At 44.2% G+C, this 23472-nt stretch overlaps 1 protein-coding gene across 1 annotated transcript in view; it reads left to right on the top strand.

Annotated features, from left to right (window-relative positions):
- The window catches only part of CAB39 (calcium binding protein 39), a 102320-nt gene extending 81348 nt beyond the window's left edge, over positions 1-20972 (top strand). The window contains exons 6-9 of the mRNA XM_086335867.1: positions 6683-6742; positions 10746-10811; positions 17417-17560; positions 18385-20972. Coding sequence (XP_086191993.1) covers positions 6683-6742; positions 10746-10811; positions 17417-17560; positions 18385-18573 — 459 coding nt within the window. The 3' untranslated portion in view covers positions 18574-20972. The remainder of the gene's footprint in view (positions 1-6682; positions 6743-10745; positions 10812-17416; positions 17561-18384) is intronic.
- The last annotated feature ends 2500 nt before the right edge of the window (positions 20973-23472 follow it).

Genomic DNA, 23472 nt, shown 5'->3' with positions numbered 1-23472 from the left:
GCCTTGGTCTTTGAATAAAATGTGTTCCTTCAGTAGAATGAACACCCTTAAAATAGGGCGAAAGCCTGGAAGCCTGGGATTTCACATTGAATGAGAATAAGGTAATAATTATGTGAAAGGTGCCTAGGGATTATTCAAGATGTCAGAAACCTTAGGTACAACCTCAGTTATTTATATGTTAATGTACAAAGCAAGGGTTTCCCAGTTGGTTTACTGGTAAACAATCCACCTGCCAATGCAGGAGACGCCTGTTCGATCCCTGGGTCGGGAAGATCCCCTGGAGAAAGAAAGGGCACTCCAGTATTCTTACCTGTAAAATCCCATGGACAGAGGAGCCTGGCAGGCTGCAGTCCATGGGGTTGCAAAAAGTCGGACACAGTTGAGCGACTGAGCACACACACAATGTACAAAGCAAAACGAAATGACGTTGAGATTATAGCGTGGAGTGACAAACATGGCATCTTGGGTATCACTGCACTCGTGATTGGGACGTACTGGTGGAAAGGGACTCCCCTTCAGAAGCAGCAGACCTGTTACGAGGGAGGTGTAGCAGCACCAGGTGTCAGGAAGGGATGCTCCTGGGTCGGAAGCAAGCTGGAAGCCTGAGCACAGGACCCTGGGAGGAGGAGGACCAGGGCAGAGGAGAGGAGCAGCAGTGGGCTGGGAGAGTTCAGCGGGACCGCCTGACCAAGAGGGTATGAGGGACATGCCCCTAGCACAGACGGCACAGCTGAGGTGAGAGGCACGCTAACTCTGCCAGAAACGTGAGTCCCAGTCTCTGACGGTCTGATTGGCCTTGCTGGTGATTCCGTCTCAGCACCCTGCTGGGTCCTGGTCGCCAGAGATGGAGAGACTGAGCAGAGTCAGGCAGGTGTTCTCTACCTGAAGAAGGGAAACTTTAAAAACCTGGTAGGATTCTAAGGATGAGCTCTAGAGGAGAGGGTGCTAGAGCAGTGAGGAATGGGTTTGGCTCCTGTGTCTCAGCTACTCCCGATAGAAGGGAGAGAGCCCGCCAAGAGGCAAAAGGAAGTAGGGCCCAGAATTAAGAGTGTTTCAGGAGAGGCACAGGCCTGTCAAACAGACTGAAGCTCCCTCCCGAACCTTCTTTAAGAAGTGTGGTCAAGGCAGGGCTGGTCTGACCTCCACGCCAGAGGTGCTGATAAGGGAAGGAGGTTGCTCCTCTTCCCGTTTGCTGGTGGCCTTTTGGCAGAGGACATGTTTTATAATGGAAAAAATAGATCCTTGGTTCATGCTCTCCTTTGAGAATGACCAGAGGTACCTTCCCAGAAAATGCACTCCACACACAAAACCTTTCAAATAAATGCAGCTTATCCGTAACCCTGGACGAGGAGGTACAGCTGCTGGGTCTTAAAGGGAAATTAAAACTACCTGCTTGAAATATGTCTATGGTTCAGAGCTTGAATGAATGGGATACTGAGACAGTAAATCAGTGGTCAAATATTTGTTCGTGATTTTTTTTTTTTTTAAGAGGAATGAAGAAGACAGGGAGGGGTATCAGAAGGTCAACAAATATATTTCCCATTTTCCAGAGTAAAAGAAGGTAGACTCCCCAGAGAGGCTGGTGGAGCTTGGAGCTTGATATTATACCTGTGTAAGGTTCTAGAAAATATTACTGCTAAAGAGATGATTTCTGAGCATTTTGGAAAGGAAACCGTGTACCCACAGCCAGCATGGATTCACTAAGAGTAAGTTCAGTCGTACTAATCTCATAGACACGTGTAGATCAGGGGGCGAAGGGCATGGCTGCCTGGATTCAGTTCTCTGCTCTGAGACTGATTTAACCTGTCTTTCCATCTGTCAGAATGTAGGTGACAATATGAGTATGTTCAGGTTATTATGTCCTCACATAGTCTATGCACAGAGAACAGTAGCTATTAGAATTATTCCTTTTTATATTAGATGTTGAATGATTGTACAGGTCTGTTTTAACAGACCTGTAAAACAATGAAAAACTAGGAGCTGGATGGAGTTTCAGGTTAGCAATTCATAATTAATTGAACACCATATCCATAAGGTGCCAGAAAATGGATTGCCACCATCCTGGAGAGAAATTTTTAGTGGATTTGTCTTCACTTAGCACAGCCGAAGATTGTTATTAAAGACTCAGATAAAAGGTGACAACAAATATATGCCACAAAGGAATAGAAAGCAGATCGCAGAGATCCTGAAATAAGGCTTCATAAAGATCCAGAGAGGCCAGAATATATAACAGGCTGAAGTTAAATACAGACAAACTGAGGTCTTCAACACAACACTATAAAGCAATTATCCTCCAATTAAAAAAAAAATTTAAGGATTAAAAAACCCTCAAAAACCGAGGTCTTCCGCTTGAGGACCCAGCTTTGTAAATAAGAGATGTGAGAATAAGGCATAATAATAGGAAATAATACTAAATGTAGTCATTACACAGTGTAATAATTACTAAAATGTAGGTAACTTCATATCATATTCAAACTACGCTGTGAAGGAAGTATTATTATCTTCTTTACACATGAGGAAATGGAAACCTAGAAAAATGTTGAATGAAGTCAGACACTAAATGGGGAAGCCAGAATTTGAACCCAGGCAGTCTGACTGGAGAGCTGACCCTGAGTAAACAAAATTCTGTGTAAGTCCAGTAAAATTAAACAGAATGATGCTGCTGCCCCAAAGCTACCTGTGACTACATAACGTGTGACTTCAGGAGCCTGCTGAAGGTCTCGTCCCACTGTAAGCTTATGAGGCAACAACAGCACACACGTGCCCCAGGTGCTGTGCTTTTCAGGGCACACCGACAGAGAGATGACTTTCAGAGACAACAGATGGCGAGGGGGCTCAGAACCTGTCATTCGAGGTGTCCTTAAAGGAACTGGACAAATTTAGCCTGGAGAAGAGAAGACTCGACAGGGACTTGCCAAGAGAGCACGGCTTGTATTTAAAGTGGATCCTCAAGAAAATGGATTCCACCTAGTTCTGTGATTCTTGACAGTTTTCTGGAAGTAGCCTGGGTTTAGGTTTTAACTCTACCACAAGAGGAACTTTCTAACTTTTGGAGCTCCAAAGGTGAACCACACAGTTGGAAGAATTGAGTCTCTTGTCTTCGGACATAGACAGTCATCAAGTACAACATTGGGCCAGACGGCTTGCCGAGGCTCTCTGAAAATGAGCCCCCTGGGTTAGTAGCATTTCTTCAGGGATTCCAGGGCCATCTTTGTCACATGATGTTTGGGACCCAAAACTCACGTAACTTGTGGGAATCTTTTTAATTCAGTCCACCCTGAAAGTTGGCTGCTCCATCTGCTGGACTTGGGAGATGACCCCTGACCTGTCTCTGGGTCATGCCAGGGCTTGGCCATATGGGAATTTAGATAGGCTGGGAAGTCAGACCTCATGCTCTTTGTGTCCCCTGCTGGCAGACCCAACCACTCTGCTGATCTGGGACCACGTGCACCCTGTCAGCTTTGCCAGTCGCTCACCAGATTTCGACTACATGACCGCTTCCCTTTGTTTTCTAGTCTGTTGGTTTCTGTGCTCTCCCCGCCTCATCCCCTCACACAGCCCACAGCCTGGTTTGAGCTCGCTGAGCTCTTGGCTCTAGTCCCGAGGGTAGGGTTTTTTCCCGTCTCTCAGGAGAGAGACGCTCTGCCCGAGTCCCCACCTCTTTTCCCAGCTTAGTATAGCCTTTTTCCTCTGTGCCGGCTCTCAAGAATTACTCCTTCCCTGCTGGTGTTCTACTGTCTGCTCCAGGCCCTGGTCTGGCCTTTATTAGGAAGGACTTCCCTCCACCAATGCACTGGGGTCAGGCTCCTGCTTGAGCAGTCTCAGCAACCCCTTTCCAGTCTCTCTCCTCCCCCAAGGCCCCGGAGATGTGATCCCTAGGTTGGCAGTGGTTTCCTGAGCCTCCTGGTCTGTCTAAACTGAATGGTAACAGGTAGAATCTCTGATGAGGGCATACTGGACATTCCCCCTTGCTGTGTGTGGCCCAACTGTGAGCCTCTTGCTCCTACTGGAAATACAGCCTTCAGGATAAACAGTCACCTTACTCAGACCAAAAAGAAAAACACTTGTACAGCATGTTTAGGATCTTTGCTTTTCAGAGAAATACTTTCTACCTCCCTGTACCCAAGAATCCAACCCCAGTTGAGAGCCATTGCCTCTGAGACGCCTCCTTTCTCTTTGGTCAGATCGTGACAGAGCAGTGAGCTCTTGGTTCTCAGCCCTGTACTTGCTCAGAGTGGCCTCCAGAAAGACTTAGCCACAGAGTAAATGAGACACTCAGTCTTGCATGAATCCAGACACAGCAGTCTTTAAATTTGCTTATTCGTTGTTCATTCCACAAGTCTCTTGACTGCTTGCTCATGTTGGGCGCTATTCTTTAGGTTCTGGGGATCAGCAGTGATCTTTTTCGTTTGTTTTCAGGAGATTTTTGTGGGGGTTGCGGGGGACATGCTGCAAGGCTTGCAGGATCTTAGCTCCTTGACCAGGGAGGGATCAAACCAGGGCCCCCTGCAGTGGAAACATGAAGTCCTAACCACTTGACCACCAGGGAACTCTGGTTTAGCAGTGATCTGCCCAGACAAACCTCTGCCCTTGAGGTCCTAACTCAGGGGAGAGCTGTCATAGATCACATGTTATAGACATAGCACTTTACATTGAGAGTAGCATGTTAGAGGCAGGACACTATTTAACAAGCATTCTTGATATATTCCCTTAAAGTTCTCATGTTCCTCTCTCCTTCACATATGACCCTATGGGACAATATAAATATATTAAGATAATATAAATTCTTCTAGCCCTGCCATCTCCTCCTTCCCCATATTTCTTTCCAGATTCTTGAAGTTAGTCCGACTCCAGGTTTTCTCATTTTGCCTGCTTAATCCCCAAAGGACACTTGGGGAAAATTGGGTAGATCTTCCATGGGCATAGGATGCATACCCTATCCAGCAGTTTGAACACCTATAAATCTTTGGGGTGGGGTTAGAAGCCTAAAAACGTTCTTCAAAGATTGCTTACTGTGGTGTGTTTCCAAACATGTTCCTGAATTCTGTTGGTTCATTCATTTATTTATTAAATATTAAGCTCTTACTATGTGCTGGTTACTGCATAGGTGCTGGGAATTCAGAGATCAGTAAAAATAGACATGAGCTTGTGTTTATAGAATTTATAGCCTACCCTGACTCTTGCCTGGAAAATGCCATGGACGGAGGAGCTTGGTAGGCTGCAGTCCATGGGGTCGCTAAGAGTTGGACACCACTGAGTGACTTCACTTTCACGAAGGAAATGGCAACCCACTCCAGTGTTCTTGCCTGGAGAATCCCAGGGCCAGGGGAGCCTGGTGGGCTGCCGTCTATGGGGTCACACAGAGTCGGACACGACTGAAGTGACTTAGCATAGCATAGCCTACCATGAGAGAGATGTTAAGAGCATAATCCCACAGATGTCAGGTCATAACCGTGACCATGCTTTGGTGCCGGTGACCAGTCAAGAAGGGTTCCCCAGGGAGGCGATATGTGTGTCAAGGTCTGAAGGTAGGAAGTAACTGGGCCAGGGGCAAGCCCGTGCAGAGCAGGACTTTTCAGGGCAGGATGCTAACGAGCAGGCATCAGAAGAACTCCCTCCAGAACCCCCTGAGACCTGAGGGGTTCGTTTCCATGAGGGAACCAAATCTGCAGCCCTTTCCTCCTTTGTTGACCATGAAACATTCCTTAGGGCATTTCTCAGGACATACTTCAGGAAACACTAGTCATTGTAACCTAAACAGCAGAGAAAACAAGCGAAGGAAAGTTGGTTCAGAGAAGGGATTATTGACATGACCTCTCGGGTCAGCAGCTCTAAAGGAACTGTGCTCCTGAGTTCCCTGAAGATGAGTGGGCTGTTCTGCTGTCGCCTGTCTCCATTCTCCTCCCACCTGGTGAGTCCGTGGCTAGTTCAGTGCTGACCTCTAGGTCCTTGAAGGTAGGGACCACCTCTTTTTGTCTTTGTAGCCCCAGGACCTAGACCTTTATCTAGCACATAGGAGATGTTTTCTGAATGAATGACCCTTGAGTAATTTCCAGGGACATCCATGGGGTCAGGCGTAAGCTCTGTTTCACAGGGATGCAGAATTGGACTCTACTATTCATAACTTTTGGTTCTGTATGTTTGCAGCATAAGTCTGCTTGCTTTGGAGCTAATGTTTATGATGGGGCTTTTAAAAGAGACCTTACCTCTGAAAAAAGGTAGTATTCAAGATGAAACTGAGTGTAACTGAGTTAAGGAGGAAAAAATGAAACCTCCTGTACTTTTTCTAATAAAAGATATTTCTTCTTTCTCTACCAGGAGCAGTATGCTGTTTGGCATTTTATCACAACTGTTTACTTTTATTTCATTTCAGTTCTTGATTCCCTTTCTTTGAGTTTTTATGTCCATTACCTTATAAATTTGCTTTTTAATTTTTCCATCTAAGAGCTATTAGACCTGCGACAATCATAACCATTACTCTCACAATTTCAAATTATTGATGATTTTTATTTGCTCTTACATAGAATCAACATTTTCAATACAATTCATGCTCAAATATTTTTAAGTGTAGTAATTTTTGACAGCTGTTTTTATCAGGTAAAATGGTGCGGAATTTTAAGATTCTCTTTTCTAAAAGAACTTGAATACCAACAACTGTAAAAAGTATGTTTTCTTTTTCTAGGATTTACTTACAAGACATAAATTGCTCAGTGCGGAATTTTTGGAACAACATTATGATAGAGTAAGTATGTGAAATTCTATTTTAAAATAGCACACTGTAAGTTTTGTTACCAGAATGAAAGCTTTTAATTAGATTTTGTACCAGAAGATTTATTTTGGAAATATGTTTTTAATTGGTGCTGTAATCATTTCTCTATGAAAGCCGAGATAGAGAGCGTTACTTGGTCAGAAGCAGAATTTTCTTTCTGATGACACACTCCCCTTTGCATCTTCTCTTGCTTTAGAAGAGGAAAATAAAGCACTTTGCTGCTGAATGATAATACATAGTTAAGATAAAGAGAAAATTACTATGTGGCTTCTTTTCTTTCCCTATACTTCCCGTCCATTGCTCACATCCCAGCTGCTTACGAAGAGAGAGACAGGGACTCTGTGGCAGTGGGTGAGCAGAGGCCTAGCCTAGAGGACACAGCAGGTGGATGAGCAGTGTCCCCATTCTGCTGCTGGCTCCTGTGGCCAAGGCGGAGGCCTTAATTCTGAAGACTCAGGAGTCAGTACTTATTTGTAAAGAAGGACATCGGTTAGTTCAGCCATAAGGCCCCCTCCAGCTGGAGTTGATGTTAGACTTCCTGGTGATAGAACCCACAGAGGTTTGTGAGCAGGTCTGGGCACTCTGATGACCTGGTTGCCCTTGATCATTATGACAGCAGGGTCACTCCTTCTCTCCCGCGTGTCCCCTCTGCTCCCTACGATGCCCACGAGCACTTCTCTGTGCCGCACGAGTTTAATTTTGGCGCTGTCCAAAACCGTATAGGTGCTCCTGGAGAAGTTACCATGATCACAGTCCATTTAAAATTTCTCTCTCTCCTCTAAAATTTGGCTTAGTTTTTCATTCTTCCACTAGTTATTTGAATTTCTAAAATCCCAGGCTTTGTTAATACTTCATTACTCACTGTTCAACTAGCTTTTCTTTTCAGGGGTGGGAGGGCAGTTTGGCTATGTCACAGCTTATGGGATCCTAGTTCCCCGACCAGGGATTGAATCTGTGCCCTCGACAGTGAAAGTGTGGAGTCCCAGCCACTGGACCACCAGGAAATTCCCTGTGCTGTTCAGCTAAATTAGAAGATTCTTGGAGGCAGAGCTTATGCTTTCTAGTTCTTCCATGTTCCTGTTCCCATCTTTCCCTCCCACTAGCAGTAACATCATAACACAGTGCAGAGTCCGTAGTAATTCCCTCAGAAATAGCCTCATTGATGACATAAGCATCAGTGGTCATTTATTTTTATTTTTGCTCGTGTGCACTGCGATGTTGGAGAAGGCACTGGCACCCCACTCCAGTACTCTTGCCTGGAGAATCCCATGGACACAGGAGCCTGGTAGGCTGCAGTCCATGGGGTCACTAAGAGTCGGACACGACTGACGACTTCACTTCCACTTTTCACTTTCATGCATTGGAGAAGGAAATGGCAACCCACTCCAGTGTTCTTGCCTGGAGATTCCCAGGAATGGGGGAGCCTGGTGGGCTGCCATCTACGGGGTCGCACAGAGTCAGACATGACTGAAGTGACTTAGCAGCAGCAGCACTGGGATGTAGGGTGTTTTTTCCATGTGTTTGCTGGTTTTAGTCAGAAGCACGTTTTGTCCCCGCCTGTGGCAGAGTCAGAAGCGTGGGCTTCAGCACCACACTGTGTGCAGTTGGCTTCAAGTCTCAGCTTCACCATGTGCTTCCCTGACCCTCTGTACCTTTAGGATCCTCAGCTCTGAGAGAAGGCTCATAACAGCACCTTCTCGTTACTACTAGGTTGCTGTGAGGATTAGGTAAGAATGTGTATGCCGAGTGCAAGGCACAGTGCCTGGAACACAGTAAGCATTTAATAAGCATTAACAAATTGTTTTTATTAGAACATGATCTCAAAGGTTTTTATAATTAAGCATACAAGTGTCTTAATTTAAAACCTACCAACGATATTTCCAAGAAACTTACTATAGGCAATGATGTCACTTTAATTTTGCAATAAAATATTTTCCTGTGTTATTAATGGGTGACATTGGTTATCAGGATTTTAGAAAACATATGTGCAGCAGCTAACTGAAATTTATATGTAAATATGTATGTATGTATGTATACAGTGCAGTCAGATCTGGGAGAGGAGAAGAAAAGGGGAGATACAAGCAATTTAAATTAAGCAGAACATGGAGTTATTACACAAAAACACATGCTCTAAAGTCTGTACACTTTGGTTCTGAGCTTTCTAATAATCAAAACATAGAGGGAAACAAAACCATTAAAAGATCACAGTGTCTGTGAAGCTTGTTCAAAAGAAACAGCCTTTTCTAGCACTGGGGCCTGAAGCACATTTCTCCCATTGGCGTTCTTAGATAGGAGTTGAGTTGCAGCATCATGGAGTTGACGCCATCCCCAAGGGTGACTCTGCAGTGAAAAAAATGCTGAACTGAAGTGCAGCTCATGGAGAGCAAATCTCTGAGAAGCCCAGACAATGCCAGTCCTTTGTCTGTCCTAGTCCTTTACTGCTGACCCGGGGCTGAGATCTAACCAGGCAGTTCTCCTTCAGGATAATCTCCTGCAACCAAGCTTACCCTAAAAATTATGCAGCAGAAAATCTTAACTTGCATGTTCTGTCAAGAACTTGAGGTGTTCCTGTGTTACTGATCAAAGGCGGATCCAACTGTTTTCCATCATGACTTGATGATCATTTGAGGAGAAGGAAGGGGTAACAGCCACCTCTGAAGACAGAAGTCTAACTCCCTTGCATACTACATAGAGGGCGATCCCACCTCTGCCTAGAGATAAAAGAATGGATGCAGGGGTGGTTCTGGGTTAGCGCTAAAACCTCTTCTGTAAGGGGCCAGCCAGAGAGCAAATATTTGAGGCTTCATGGCCATGCATTCTTGGTCAACTTTCCTGTCAGTTCTACCGCAAAGGCAGCCATAAACAATTCATAAACGAATTTATTTACAGTACACGAATGAGCACGGCTGTGTTCCAGTAAAACGTGTATAAAAACACACAGTGGGTTGGATGTAGCCCAGGAGCTAGAGTTTGCCAATCCCTGCTCTAAACCACAAATGAATGGTGGATGAGGGCCCATCATAAAGCAAAGGCAGAAGAAGTCTGAGCGTGGACAGAATACACAGCAGGCATCCTCAGCCGCCCGCCACAGCCAGGGACAAGTCTCAGTAATGCACTGACACCCGGCAGCGTCACACTAGTACTGCAGCATTTTGCAACTTCAGAAGCCTGTCCATAGTTCAAACAAACAGAAAGCTAACTGGCCCACTCCTCTGAATTTTGGGGAGGGGGGCCCTGCCCCTGTGTGTCCCTCCTGTCTGTGCCCCACCTCCCTACTGTCCTCTGCTTCTGCTCCTTACCCTTCCAGGGACACGGTTCTTGTCAGTGAGCCCAGCCCGTTTGTAAATCTAGTGGATCCTCGTCAGCTCTGCAGTCTGTATCATTTTGCATTTTCCAGGTCTTCAGTCTTGTGTTCTGTTTTTATCCCGAAGAGTATCCCTTCTCCCCATATCTAAACAAAATCTCTCTCATTATTAAAGTTGAGCTCAAGTCCTACCATTTATGGGACACCTTCCTACCCAACAGTGCTGAATTTCTCTCTCTTCTATTCTTAATTATTTTCTTGCTTTGAAAGAACAGATAACTTTTCTCTTTGTGGTTGTGCTTTGGACTAGTTGAGTTGTAAAAAAAAAAAAAATGTGAATTTTCTAATTCAACACAAGGAAATGAGAACAGTGAGAAAACAGTGGGATGGGGAGGTGGGGAAGGGATTTAAGTTGTGTGCATATGAAGTGTGGGTGACAGAAGAGAGAGAAGCTCTGTGCACACTTCTCTGGACCCGCGAGGGGGCCAGCCCAGGAGCCTTTTCATGACAGTAACCAGCGGATATCACTCGAGGATGAGTGTGAAACGGACAGGAGGAGCAGAGCTTGGGCTGAGATTGGCCTCTGTGCCATTAAAAGTGTATGCTCAAGCTTTTCAATGTTTTCTACTGCTCTTAAGAAAATCCTCTGATGTGTGTTTTCTTGTCTTTTAGTTCTTCAGTGAATATGAGAAGTTACTTCATTCAGAAAATTATGTGACAAAAAGACAGTCACTCAAGGTATGACAGATCATCTGAGTTGCTCATTTCTCTCCACCCCTTGTTGGAAACGTGTATGGGTCCCAGACCTTTGTAGGAAACATGCGTGTGTCCCTGGTCGAGATTTTTGTGGAAAGGAGCAGGGCTCAGCAGTGGTTCACCCAGGGCACCCACCCCAACTCACCTCCTTATGTGTTAGAGATACCAAAATAGAATATGCAGAATGTTGAAGAAGATCTAATCTCCAAGTGAGGAAGTTCTTTAGGTTTTAGAGCCTTATTTTTAAAACTTAGAATCGTTGTCACGGAGTTGAAGGCACCACAGGTGTTGTGCTCCCGGGATTCTGCCCAGAGGGTCCCAGGCTTGCTGTGTGAGGGGAGGGACGGCTGCCAGCAGTGACCTGGGGAACCAGAGGGCTTTGGCTGCTTTGTGTCAAAAAAGGATGTGGACAGTTCCATTTGAAACTTAAAGACTTAAAACTCTAGAATAGGGGCTGGCAAGCGACAGCCCATGAGCCATATCCAGCCCACTGCCTGTTTTTGTAAATAAAATTCTGTCTGAACGCAGATGCACTTGTTCATTTATGTATTGTCTGTGGCTGTTTTGGCTACAACAGCAGATTTGAGTGGTTGCCTCAGACACTTTACGGGTAGCGAAGACTTTAGTGTTTCCTGTCTTGCTCTTTACAGATCGTTTGTTAACCCCTACTCTGGAAAATTCTCACTGTATTTAATCAATGTCTGCCCCTTCCTTCTGTCAGGAAGTGGTCCTGACTGGAGTTACAGGTGGAACCACAAAGGATTTGTGGGCGGAAATTTGCAATTCCATTTGTGGTTTTGTCTGGTCCACTTTAAATTCTACTCTGCCCAGAGCGCTTCCCCTCAGAGAGATCTGAGTTCATTGTAACCAAGACAATCCATTCCGCCTACTGCTGCTCCTATGGGGATTTCACTCTTTTACACCTTGTCTTTCTGTGGAAATTGACTAAAGGACATTAGGAACATTCCCAAAAGATTCCTTTCCCCTGACTAGGTCCTTCGTTTTCCGTAAGGCCATGAGAAATGTGTCACCGCTACGGTGCTCCGTCAGGTGGAGCCTGGCCTCCCAGGCATCCTTTGGTCCAGTGCCAGGGATCCTTAACCTGTTCTCCGTGTGCAGGTGTGCTGGCCGGGCAATCGCCGGTGGTTGTGGTAGCTGATAGGGACAGTCCGTTCGTTTTCAGGGTGGATGTAGTACACCTGGCGGCTGTTTAAGGCATTGCTCCTCCCTGTGTGTCAGTGTGACCTAGTGCGGGCTCCCCTGAGAGCCTCGCGGAGAAGCAGCCCTCTGCCAGGAACCTCTCTGTATCCAAGGGCCTCTTCCTGCCGTTGGATGCACTCAGTATTTTCTGAGGCCAAGGAGGCTAGAGAGGTTTTCCTTGCATACTAGCTTCCAGGACTGATACCTCCTGGGGGGAGGGAGGGGGTTCTTAATTGGCAAATCAGAAGACTTGGACCAAATGCTGAATTCTTGGGCTGCTTAGATAGGAGAAAGGCTTTCAAGACCTTCTAACACTTAAGAATTACCAACATGAAAGGAAGATTATGACTGCCACTTGTAAGACCTTAGTAATGGATATGAAGCCAGCCTTTCATGCCTGCAGTTTCTCCTGAACACATGGAGAAATTTTGAGGACCAGTGGTACTCTAAACATGTATTTTAATTTGTACTCCCTTTTTTTGCAGCCACATTGGCGTTTATTTAAATTTGGATTTATTTAAATTTATTTAATTTTAATAATAATTAAATTAATTTATTTATTTAAACTTGAATTCCCTGTACCAGATTTCAGGGGGTTTTTTGGCCACGCTGTGTGGCTTATGGAATCTTAGTGCCCCGACCAACAATTGAACCCTGGCCCTCAGCAGTGAGAGTGTGGAGTCCTAACCACTGGACTGCCAGGGTTTTATTTTTAATAAGATTGTCCTGACATTTCTAAATTTTTACATCCAAAGAAATATTTTAAATTACTGGTTACCCTCCCCTAGATAATCAAGCTGAAATGAGCCATTTTCAGTATCTCTGGTTTGTGTGACAGAAAATGAACACTGTGAGTAAATCTGTACTCACTTCATGCTAACTTCTGAGCCTCTGAAAGTAAATACTGGGCTTCTTACTTTGAAAGTTGTAGATTTTGTGATTCGGATTAGTGTGAAACCTGTCTGAGCTTTTGAATTCTTCCTCTAAATTCTTTATAAATCCTAAACAGATTTGTTTTCCTGCACATCAGGTTATTTTTGATTTACTGATATGTTATTTATCTAGAGATCAGTTATCTGGAGTCTTCAGGTATGTAGAACATAGCCAGGAACCCAGAAAGGAATTAACAAAAGCAGGTAAACCATGGCAAGGTAGCTCTGGCCATGCGTTTTCCTCCCCTTGGACCTCACTCCATGTCTCTGTTGGACTCAGGTCCACTGTGCTTTGCAGGTGTTCATGCTGTTATTTCGCACTGCACTGTCGTAAGATACAGGCGCCAGCATCCGCTCCCTTGTGCAGATGATGAAACTGAAGCACAGAGAAGTTAAATAATATGCTCAAGGATATAGTGCTCCCAAGGAGCAAAATGCCAGGATTTGAACCCAGGCAGGCTGGTGCCAGGAGCCAGGCTGGATGCCACTCTGTTGTGCCTCTGGCTCCTGCCCCCATGCAGGCCACACCACCTGCACACTAGTCCTTGACTGGAAGTTGGCACCATGACAACATGAAGAGGTGACCGCTAGTTTCAGAAAAAGAAATCTAGAAAAAGCAGGTTTGATTCTAAAATTAAGAGTTGATGTGGTATAATCAACTCCATAGAACTCAGTAAGCACAGACTTAACTGAAGCGACAGATTTTTTTTTTTTTAGCTTAATTAACATCATTAGTGATATTATGGTGTCACTAAGAGAAGCTTAAAATATCTTCAGGATACCTTGCTTAAGAAGGACCAGAAAAGTACTTGTTTTTATAAAGTTTTTTGAATCAGATAAGATAAAATGATGTTTGGCGTGTATCAGTCAGTTCAGTTCAGTTCAGTCACTCAGTCGTGTCCAACTCTCTGCGACCCCATGAATCGCAGCACGCCAGGCCTCCCTGTCCATCACCAACTCCCAGGTTCACTCAGACTCACGTCCACAGAGTCGGTGATACCATCCAGCCATCTCATCCTCTGTCGTCCCCTTCTCCTCCTGCCCCCAATCCCTCCCAGCATCAGAGTCTTTTCCAATGAGTCAACTCTTCCCATGAGGTGGCCAAAGTACTGGAGTTTCAGCTTTAGCATCATTCCTTCCCAAGATATCCCAGGGCTGATGTCCTTCAGAATGGACTGGTTGGATCTCCTTGCAGTCCAAGGGACTTTCAAGAGTCTTCTCCAACACCACAGTTCAAAAGCATCAATTCTTTGGCTCTCAGCCTTCTTCATAGTCCAACTCTCACATCCATACATGACCACAGGAAATACCATAGCCTTGACTAGACGAACCTTTGTTGGCAAAGTAATGTCTCTGCTTTTGAATATGCTATCTAGGTTGGTCATAACTTTCCTTCCAAGGAGTAAGCGTCTTAATTTCATGGCCGCAGTCACCATCTGTAGTGATTTTGGAGCCCAGAAAAGTAAAGTCTGACACTGTTTCCACTGTTTCTCCATCTATTTCCCATGAAGTGGTAGGACCGGATGCCATGATCTTCATTTTCTGAATGTTGAGCATTAAGCCAACTTTTTCACTCTCCACTTTCACTTTCATCAAGAGGCTTTTGAGTTCCTCTTCACTTTCTGCCATAAGGGTGTTGTCATCTGCATATCTGAGGTTATTGATATTTCTCCGGGCAATCTTGATTCCAGCTTGTGTTTCTTCCAGTCCAGCATTTCTCATGATGTACTCTGCATATAAGTTAAATAAACAGGGTGACAATATACAGCCTTGACGAACTCCTTTTCCTATTTGGAACCAGTCTGTTGTTCCATGTCCAGTTCTAATTGTTGCTTCCTGACCTGCATACAAATTTCTCAAGAGGCAGATCAGGTGGTCTGGTATTCCCATCTCTTTCACAATTTTCCACAGTTTATTGTGACCCACACAGTCAAAGGCTTTGGCATAGTCAGTAAAGCAGAAATAGATGTTTTTCTGAAACTCTCTTGCTTTTTCCATGATCCAGCGGATGTTGGCAATTTGATCTCTGGTTCCTCTGCCTTTTCTAAAACCAGCTTGAACATCAGGAACTTCACGGTTCACATATTGCTGAAGCCTGGCTTGGAGAATTTTGAGCATTACTTTACTAGCATGTGAGATGAGTGCAATTGTGCGGTAGTTTGAGCATTCTTTGGCATTGCCTTTCTTTGGGATTGGAATGAACACTGACCTTTTCCAGTCCTGTGGCCACTGCTGAGTTTTCCAAATTTGCTGGCATATTGAGTGCAGCACTTCCACAGCATCATCTTTCAGGATTTAAAATAGCTCAACTGGAATTCCATCACCTCCACTAGCTTTGTTCGTAGTGATGCTTCCTAAGGCCCACTTGACTTCACATTCCAGGATGTCTGGCTCTAGGTGAGTGATCACACCATCGTGATTATCTGGGTCGTGAAGATCTTTTTTGTACAGTTCTTCTGTGTATTCTTGCCATCTCTTCTTAATATCTTTTGCTTCTGTTAGGTCCGTACCATTTCTGTCCTTTATCGAGCTCATCTTTGCATGAAATGTTCCTTTGGTATCTCTGATTTTCTTGAAGAGATCCCTAGTCTTTCCCGTTCTGTTGTTTTCCTCTATTTCTTTGCATTGATCGCTGAAGAAGGCTTTCTTATATCTCTTCTTGCTATTCTTTGGAACTCTGCATTCAGATGTTTATATCTTTTCTTTTCTCCTTTGCTTTTCGCTTCTCTTCTTTTCACAGCTATTTGTAAGGCTCCCCAGACAGCCATTTTGCTTTTTCGCATTTCTTTTCTATGGGAATGGTCTTGATCCCTGTCTCCTGTACGATGTCATGAACCTCATTCCATAGTTCATCAGGCACTCTATCTATCAGATCTAGGCCCTTAAATCTATTTCTCACTGCCACTGTATAATCATCAGGGATTTGATTTAGGTCATACCTGAATGGTCTCGTGGTTTTCTCTACTTTCTTCAATTTAAGTCTGAATTTGGCAATAAGGAGTTCATGGTCTGAGCCACAGTCAGCTCCTGGTCTTGTTTTTGCTGACTGTATAGAGCTTCTCCATCTTTGGCTGCAAAGAATATAATCAATCTGATTTTGGTGTTGACCATCTGGTGATGTCCATGTATAGAGTCTTCTCTTGTGTTGTTGGAAGAGGGTGTTTGTTATGACCAGTGCATTTTCTTGGCAAAACTCTATTAGTCTTTGCCCTGCTTCATTCCGTATTCCAAGGCCAAATTTGCCTGTACTCCAGTGTTTCTTGACTTCCTACTTTTGCATTCCAGTCCCCTATAATGAAAAGGACATCTTTTCTGGGTGTTAGTTCTAAAAGGTTTTGTAGGTCTTCATAGAACCGTTCAACTTCAGCTTCTTCAGCGTTACTGGTTGGGGCATAGACTTGGATTACTGTGATATTGAATGGTTTGCCTTGGAAATGAACAGAAATCATTCTGTCATTTTTGAGATTGCATCCAAGTACTGCATTTCGGACTCTTTTGTTGACCATGATGGCCACTCCATTTCTTCTGAGGGATTCCTGCCCACAGTAGTAGATATAATGGTCATCTGAGTTAAATTCACCCATTCCAGTCCATTTCAGTTTGCTGATTCCTAGAATGTCGACATTCACTCTTGCCATCTCTTGTTTGACCACTTCCAATTTGCCTTGATTCATGGACCTGACATTCCAGGTTCCTATGCAATATTGCTCTTTACAGCATCGGACCTTGCTTCTATGACCAGTCACATCCACAGCTGGGTATTGTTTTTGCTTTGGCTCCATCCCTTCATTCTTTCTGGAGTTATTTCTCCACTGATCTCCAGTAGCATATTGAGCACCTACTGACCTGGGGAGTTTCTCTTTCAGTATCCTATCATTTTGCCTTTTCATACTGTTCATGGGGTTCTCAAGGCAAGAATACTGAAGTGGTTTGCCATTCCCTTCTCCAGTGGACCACATTCTGTCAAATCTCTCCACCATGACCCACCTGTCTTGGGTTGCCCCACGGGCATGACTTAGTTTCATTGAGTTAGACAAGGCTGTGGTCCTAGTGTGATTAGATTAATGTTTATAGTTATCCAGTAACTTATCTTCTGACCACTTTCTTTGATGGTTTCTTTTTACTGAGATAACACAAATGCATATTTAAAGAATAGATCCTGATAAGTCTCAGATTCTGAGCCACATGTGACTTGAATTTGGTTTTCTTCAGGGAGCAGTGTCAAGACCCACCATAGGTTTAAACCCCAGAAGAAAAAGGAGGTGTCCAAGTAGCAAACAGGAACCGTTCATTAGCTTTCAGGTCATAATTCAGTTCATCCATCTTTTGAGTGCCTGCCTATTAATATTCTATGCTTAATAATATTATTTAATGAACTGTTTTTAAAACTTTGATTTTATTTCAAATCTTAAGTGATAATTGTGGAATAAACGGATAAATTGTTTGTTTTCTCAGCTTCTCGGTGAATTGCTACTAGACAGACACAACTTCACGATTATGACAAAATACATCAGTAAACCTGAGAACCTCAAATTAATGATGAACCTTCTACGAGACAAAAGCCGTAACATCCAGTTTGAGGCCTTCCACGTTTTTAAGGTACTAAAACCATAAACACTAGTTGTTCATCCCATTTTATTTGCAAGTTACTTATTTTATTAGCTTCATTTTGGTAATCTGAGTGACACAGTTCCATTCAGTTCATTTTCACAGTTGTGTGGTACAACATTTTAACAAAAATGGACCCAGAAACAGGGCATTTGTATTTGGGAATAAGAAAAGTTGATTTGTAGAGGAGTGTCACCTATCTTTGGCATCAGTTCAGTTCAGTCACTCAGTTGTGTCTGATTCTTTGTGACCGTGCAGCACATCGGGCTTCCCTGTCCATCACCAACTCCCAGAGCTTGCTCAAACTCATGTCCATCGAGTCAGTGATACCATCCAGCCATCTCATCTTCTGTTGTCCCCTTCTCCTCCCGCCTTCAGTCTTTGCCAGCATCAGGGTCTTTTCCAGTGAGTCAGTTCTTCGCATCAGGTGGTCTTTGGCATGGAAGATTACTAATCCCAAAGTAAAGGGTAATGCATTTCTTAATGCTTTCCATGGAGATTTTTGTTCTTGAAATTCATTCTGACTTCCTGTGCCCAGAACTAACTTCTGCCCATTTTATTCTAAAATCAAAGTCTGTATTTAATACAAACTACAGAGCATGAGTGAACATGTCAGTCCTTTTTGTGCTTAAACATGCACTTCTTCCCTCCTTTTTTAATTGTAAAAATAAGGTCTTCCAAAGCAGACACCCCGAATGAGTAATCCTGACTTCAGCCCGTGCCCCCGGGGGAGCAGTGGGTGTGGCCACATGTGCTCTGCAGCATCTCCGTGTCGCGCCCTGTCCTGTAGTTGACATTGATCTCTCCCTGTGCAGGTGTTCGTAGCCAACCCCAACAAGACACAGCCCATCCTTGACATCCTCCTCAAGAACCAAGCCAAGCTCATAGAGTTCCTCAGCAAGTTCCAGAATGACAGGACCGAGGATGAGCAGTTCAATGACGAGAAGACGTATTTAGTCAAACAGATCAGGGATTTGAAGAGACCAGCTCAGCAAGAAGCCTGATTTCCAATAAACATCGAAAATATTAAATCCAAGTTCAGCGTCTGCTGTTAGCTATTCAGCATCAGGCACTGTTATCGATTCATGAGGAACATTACTGCTAATCTGCTGTTAAGTGAACGGTTTTCATTTTACCTTTTTTGATTTTTTTTTGTTTGTTTTTTTAGTCCAAGTTGGAGAACGTAGCTGCTGCTTTCTTGCACACTAGAGCACACGTGGACTTTTTCTTGATCTTTGTGTCATTTCAGAATTTAAAGACTCCGTTCGCTGTAGAAGTTCTGAACATGGCTAGGTCCCTTGAAGGCAAATGCATAGATGATAGTGTGTGAGGGGAAGAGGGCACTGATCTGATCAGAGTAAACCTGCCTGTTTGCGTTTATCTTTGTTAAAGATCTGAGCATGGATTCTGGGTAAGATTGTATGCCTTCACTCATGGAAGATCGTGCAGAGCTTTATTTTAAATCCTAGGGGAACTGTATCCGAGATGGGAGCTCCTTGAGTGGATAAAGTTGACACACGAATAAATTGATACTGAAACTTAGCAACTTCTCAAAAGTGTGAAGCTTCATAAGGTCATAAGGAAAATGTATATATGCTTTTCACAGCTTTCTAGAATTTTTTGACATTTGATTTTCTTGAGACTTGTAAACCTGGATATGTTGAAGGGTATTTGTTAATTTTACTTTTTGAAGGTATTTTAAAACAGTAGAGCTAGCAACGACACCTCGCATTTCATTTCAACAGTGCTTACAGGTTTCTTTTGTATATAATTCTTAGAATGCTCATTTCTTTTAAATGATTTAATTTGTACAGCAGAGGAATGTTATTGTATTAGTATGTAACTATTACCTAATATTGAGTTTTTGCAAAAAATGAATGCTCATATGTAATTGAAATACTTCAGATCACCTGAAAATGCTGATTTAACATTTAAGTATCACAGCATTAAAAGAAAACAAAGTAAACCAGTCCTTTGTATTCAGTTGTCTAATGGGGTGCCATCAGTAGACTACAATGCAGACCTGGAGCTCAGCTACACTTTTTCCCGCATAATATTGGCCTTATTCATTTAAAATGAGTCAAGAGTTCTCCAGATCTACGAATGATATGGATTATGCTAAATTAATGCTGATTCTTTGTGTGGGGGGAGACCTCTTTAGAGCACCTTTTCTTTCTTAGAGTAAGTAATCCAGTACAATAGTTGTGAAACTGAATAATTAAAACTTTGGCTTCTCTTAGGAAAAGAAGAGTTCCTAGTCATAGGTGTCCTACGGGGAAATTTATTTTTTTTAATGTCCTGTTCCTTAATGCTGCAAATTATCAGTATTTATAAAGTAACTGATTTTGCACCACTTTTTTGTTACTGTGGCCACGGCAGAACAACGTCTCCTAGAATATATCTATGTAAAATTATTAGAATGGTATCTGGCCATCTTAGTGACATGACGATCACAACTAACAACTTACAAATCAGAGTTTGCCGGTTCGAATTCAGCATGGCTGTAGCTGATTAAGAAATTTATATAATTATTCTTTGCTAGCCTCTCTTACTAATTGAATTACTTATCAGCCAGTAAAATGAGACTCCCAGCTGATGTTTCAGCAGGCTTTAAAATCTCCTTCCAGGAGCACCATTTAGGAAAAGAGCCCCAGAAAATACAGATGTATTTTATTCTGTTTAATTGAAATGGTGGTCTACATTTATAATTGGTTTTCCTGAGCCTGTCTTTACCAAAATCTATGTAAAATAATCCATGTTTTTTCTGTTGGAACTAAAGAAAGCAATCCAAACTCCTTGAAGTGAAACTATCCAAGATGTTTAGGAAGGCAGAGTTGGCTGTGATGCATCGTTCTGATTTGCGTGGTCCAGTGCTGGGTGTCTGGATTCAGGGTGCAAGCATTCATTACACCACATGGAAGAGAGGTTTCCTTGCCACGCTGGATCTTAGAACTCGAAGCAGCAGCTTCCTCTCTGGTGATGCTGTTGTAGCACTAGAGCCTTTGTGTGGAAGACAGTGAGGCGTGCAGCGTGTCAAAGAAAACACGGATGTGTTATTCTCGCATTAGAATCTGGGGATAGTTAAGACTTTTGGGTTTTTGTTGTTTTTAAACAAAATGTGAAAACACTCAAAAAGTGCTTTTGAAATTCTGATCATTTAATATATTCATGTTACCAAAACTATTATACTGGAAGTGGTTTCTTTTTGTGTTATAAAGGTTTAATTTTACATAAGTCAGTTATTCAATGTGATTTTTAACCCTTAAAAAAAAAAGGTGGAGATGTATACAGTTGTTAACAATGCCTTGGAAGCATTTCCTTTCTCTTGAGGAAAAGTAAATTTCTTATCAGAATATCTGGCTGGCCCTGTAATTTAAATTAAAATAAAATTTTGGAGAAACAACATTGTCAGTTGTTTAGTTTACATGTCTTTAGATAGTTGCGTTTGTATCACTGTTAACAACCCCGTCAGGAGATACACTAGCACGAACTGTGTCACCAACTGTAGCTGGGAACAGTTAATACACAAGCCTCAAAGTCTTTTTTTCCCCATTTGAGGTTCTATTTTTGGTGTCCAAAATGTGGTTTTCACTTGGGTCATATATAGCTCCCTGGTCCTTCCTTTCACAGTTAAGTATTAAGCCTTTTACTCGCCTCACTTCTCAGACCGAAGATCCTCTCTCTGGTTCTGTGACCCTTCATTATCAATACACTAAGATAAAACTGAGCACTCGGCAGGACTCCTTAGAAGTAACTGGAGTGAAGTCACAAAGAAGCTGCAAGCACTCTGGAAGCATAGGGTTCAGCGGGCCCCTCAGCAGGTCGGTCCTCCAGGCCACCTGCTGCCACGTGGTGCCCAGCCCCATCCTCGAGGTTCCCCGTAACCCTTGTCAGCAGATGGCGTCTCCAGTCTCCCACACACACACTCTTCCCAAAAATGCCTCTCTGAAATCTGAATAATGATGTTCTGCTCGTTACAATCTCTTGTAGGAGGTAGTTGAGGCCCACAGGTCTATCTTGCTTCTCCAAAGATGATGTTGGGACCAGGCGATGCTGCCCGTCCTCCAGAGGGTGAGTAGGGAGCTGCAGCAGGCTTGTCCACACCGAGGCCTGGACTCGGGTCTCCTCCCGCAGCCCCCGCCCCCACATGCACAGCTGAAGTCACCAGGCCACCTTCCTCGTGTGAGGATCGAGCAAACTGGATGCAAAGGCTCACACAACGCTCACTGGTTCTTGGAAGCTGGAGCCGTTGGAGGCGTGAGTCACCACCGTGCATACCTCTCAAGAGGCCTCAAGGCCAGCACTGGCCACTCCTGTGTCCTCCCCACACTTGCCGTGACCCTCCTCCCAGCGGAGAGCTAAAGCCATGAAGGACTAGGTGAGACTCCCCACCACAGCCTCCACGTTCTCCCTGCTGGTCCTAGAACCGAGCCTCAGGTAGGCTACCCTGGAGTCACCTGCGTGTGCCCCCTTGCCTCCTGATGAGCAGCGACATCACTCTTTAGCGAGGTGTCCTGGGCTTAAGTCCCAGTAAAAGCTATGGTTTTCCCAGTAGTCATGGACACATGTGAGAGTTAGACCATAAAGAAGGCTGAGCACTGAAGAATTGATGCCTTCGAACTGTGGTGCTGAAGAAGATTCTTGAGAGTCCCTTGGACTGCAAAGAGATCCAACCAGTCCATCCTAAAGGAGATCAGTCCTGGGTGTTCATTGGAAGGACTGATGCTGAAGCTCCAGTACTTTGGCCACCTGATGGGAAGAGCTGACTCACTGGAAAAGACCCTGATGTTTGGAAAGATTGAAGGCAGGAGGAGAAGTGGATGACAGAGGATGAGATGGTTGGATAGCATCACCAACTCAATGGACATAAATTGAACAAACTCCAGGAGATAGCGAAGGACAGAGGAGCCTGGCATGCTGCAGTCCATGGGGTCACAGAGTTTGACACAACTTGGCAATGGAACAACAACAACAAAAAGATGCATTTGAACCCTGGTCCCAAGTTGCGCTGCCAAAGAATCCCCACCTAAGACATGCTCTCTGTGTTCCTTCTAACCCGGAGGCAGGAGCTGCCAGGCCTGCAGACAGCTGGGTGCGGGGCCTTTCTCAAAGGAGGCCTGGGACAGCAGAGTGGCACTGCCTGCTCTCTCGAGCTCCCTTCGTGATTTCCTTTCCTGCACAGAGAGACTGTGGCCAGCACAGTGAGGCTGATCAGGACCAGAGCTGCTGCTGCCGCCTGAGGAGACAGCTGGACAGGGCGCGCCCACAGCTCCAAATTGTTCTTCACGGCTGTCACAGCTCCTAGCAAAACTGGAAAGCTCCCAATTCTCCCTCATACTCTCTCCTGCTCTCTTCCAAAAAATTTATTCTTGAAAAGTATAATATTAATATAACCTTACAAAATGACTGCATAAGTGGGAATTGGGGCTGAGTTAGGAAGTGTCCAGGTCTCAATTAGAACTGGAATGGGACTTAGTGGGGAAGGGGCTAGGGTAGAGTCAACTCTGGGCTCACAGTTGCTGGCAGCCTGAAGGGTGCTTTTGCCTATCTGGCCTCCAGCTTTTCCTGCACTTGGCACTTTAAAGGTCCACCAGGTGGCAGTAGAGCTCTTTGCAGCAGCTGTTCTCAGGTGGTAAAGAACCCACCTGCCAGATGTAAGAGACACAGTTTCAATTCCTGTGTCAGGAAGTTTCCCTGGAGGAAGATGTGGCAACCCACTCGAGTATTCTTGGCCAGAGAATCCCCGTGGACAGAGGAGCCTGGTCAGCTACAATCCATAGGGTCGCAAAGAGTTGGACACGACTGAAGTGACTTAGCACACACAAGCCTAGGGAATGGGGCATCCAGAGAGCAAATCCAGCCTCACAAATGTGCAGGGACCCAGAGACCCTGTGGCAGTTGTG

This window comes from Bos grunniens, chromosome 2, assembly GCF_055505025.1.
Source record: "Bos grunniens cultivar Pamir isolate PY7600 chromosome 2, Bosgru_T2T1.0, whole genome shotgun sequence".
In the NCBI taxonomy this organism is placed as follows: Eukaryota; Metazoa; Chordata; class Mammalia; order Artiodactyla; family Bovidae; genus Bos; species Bos grunniens.
The sequence above is the reverse complement of the archived record's forward strand: the minus strand, read 5'-3'. Positions and strand labels throughout refer to the sequence as shown.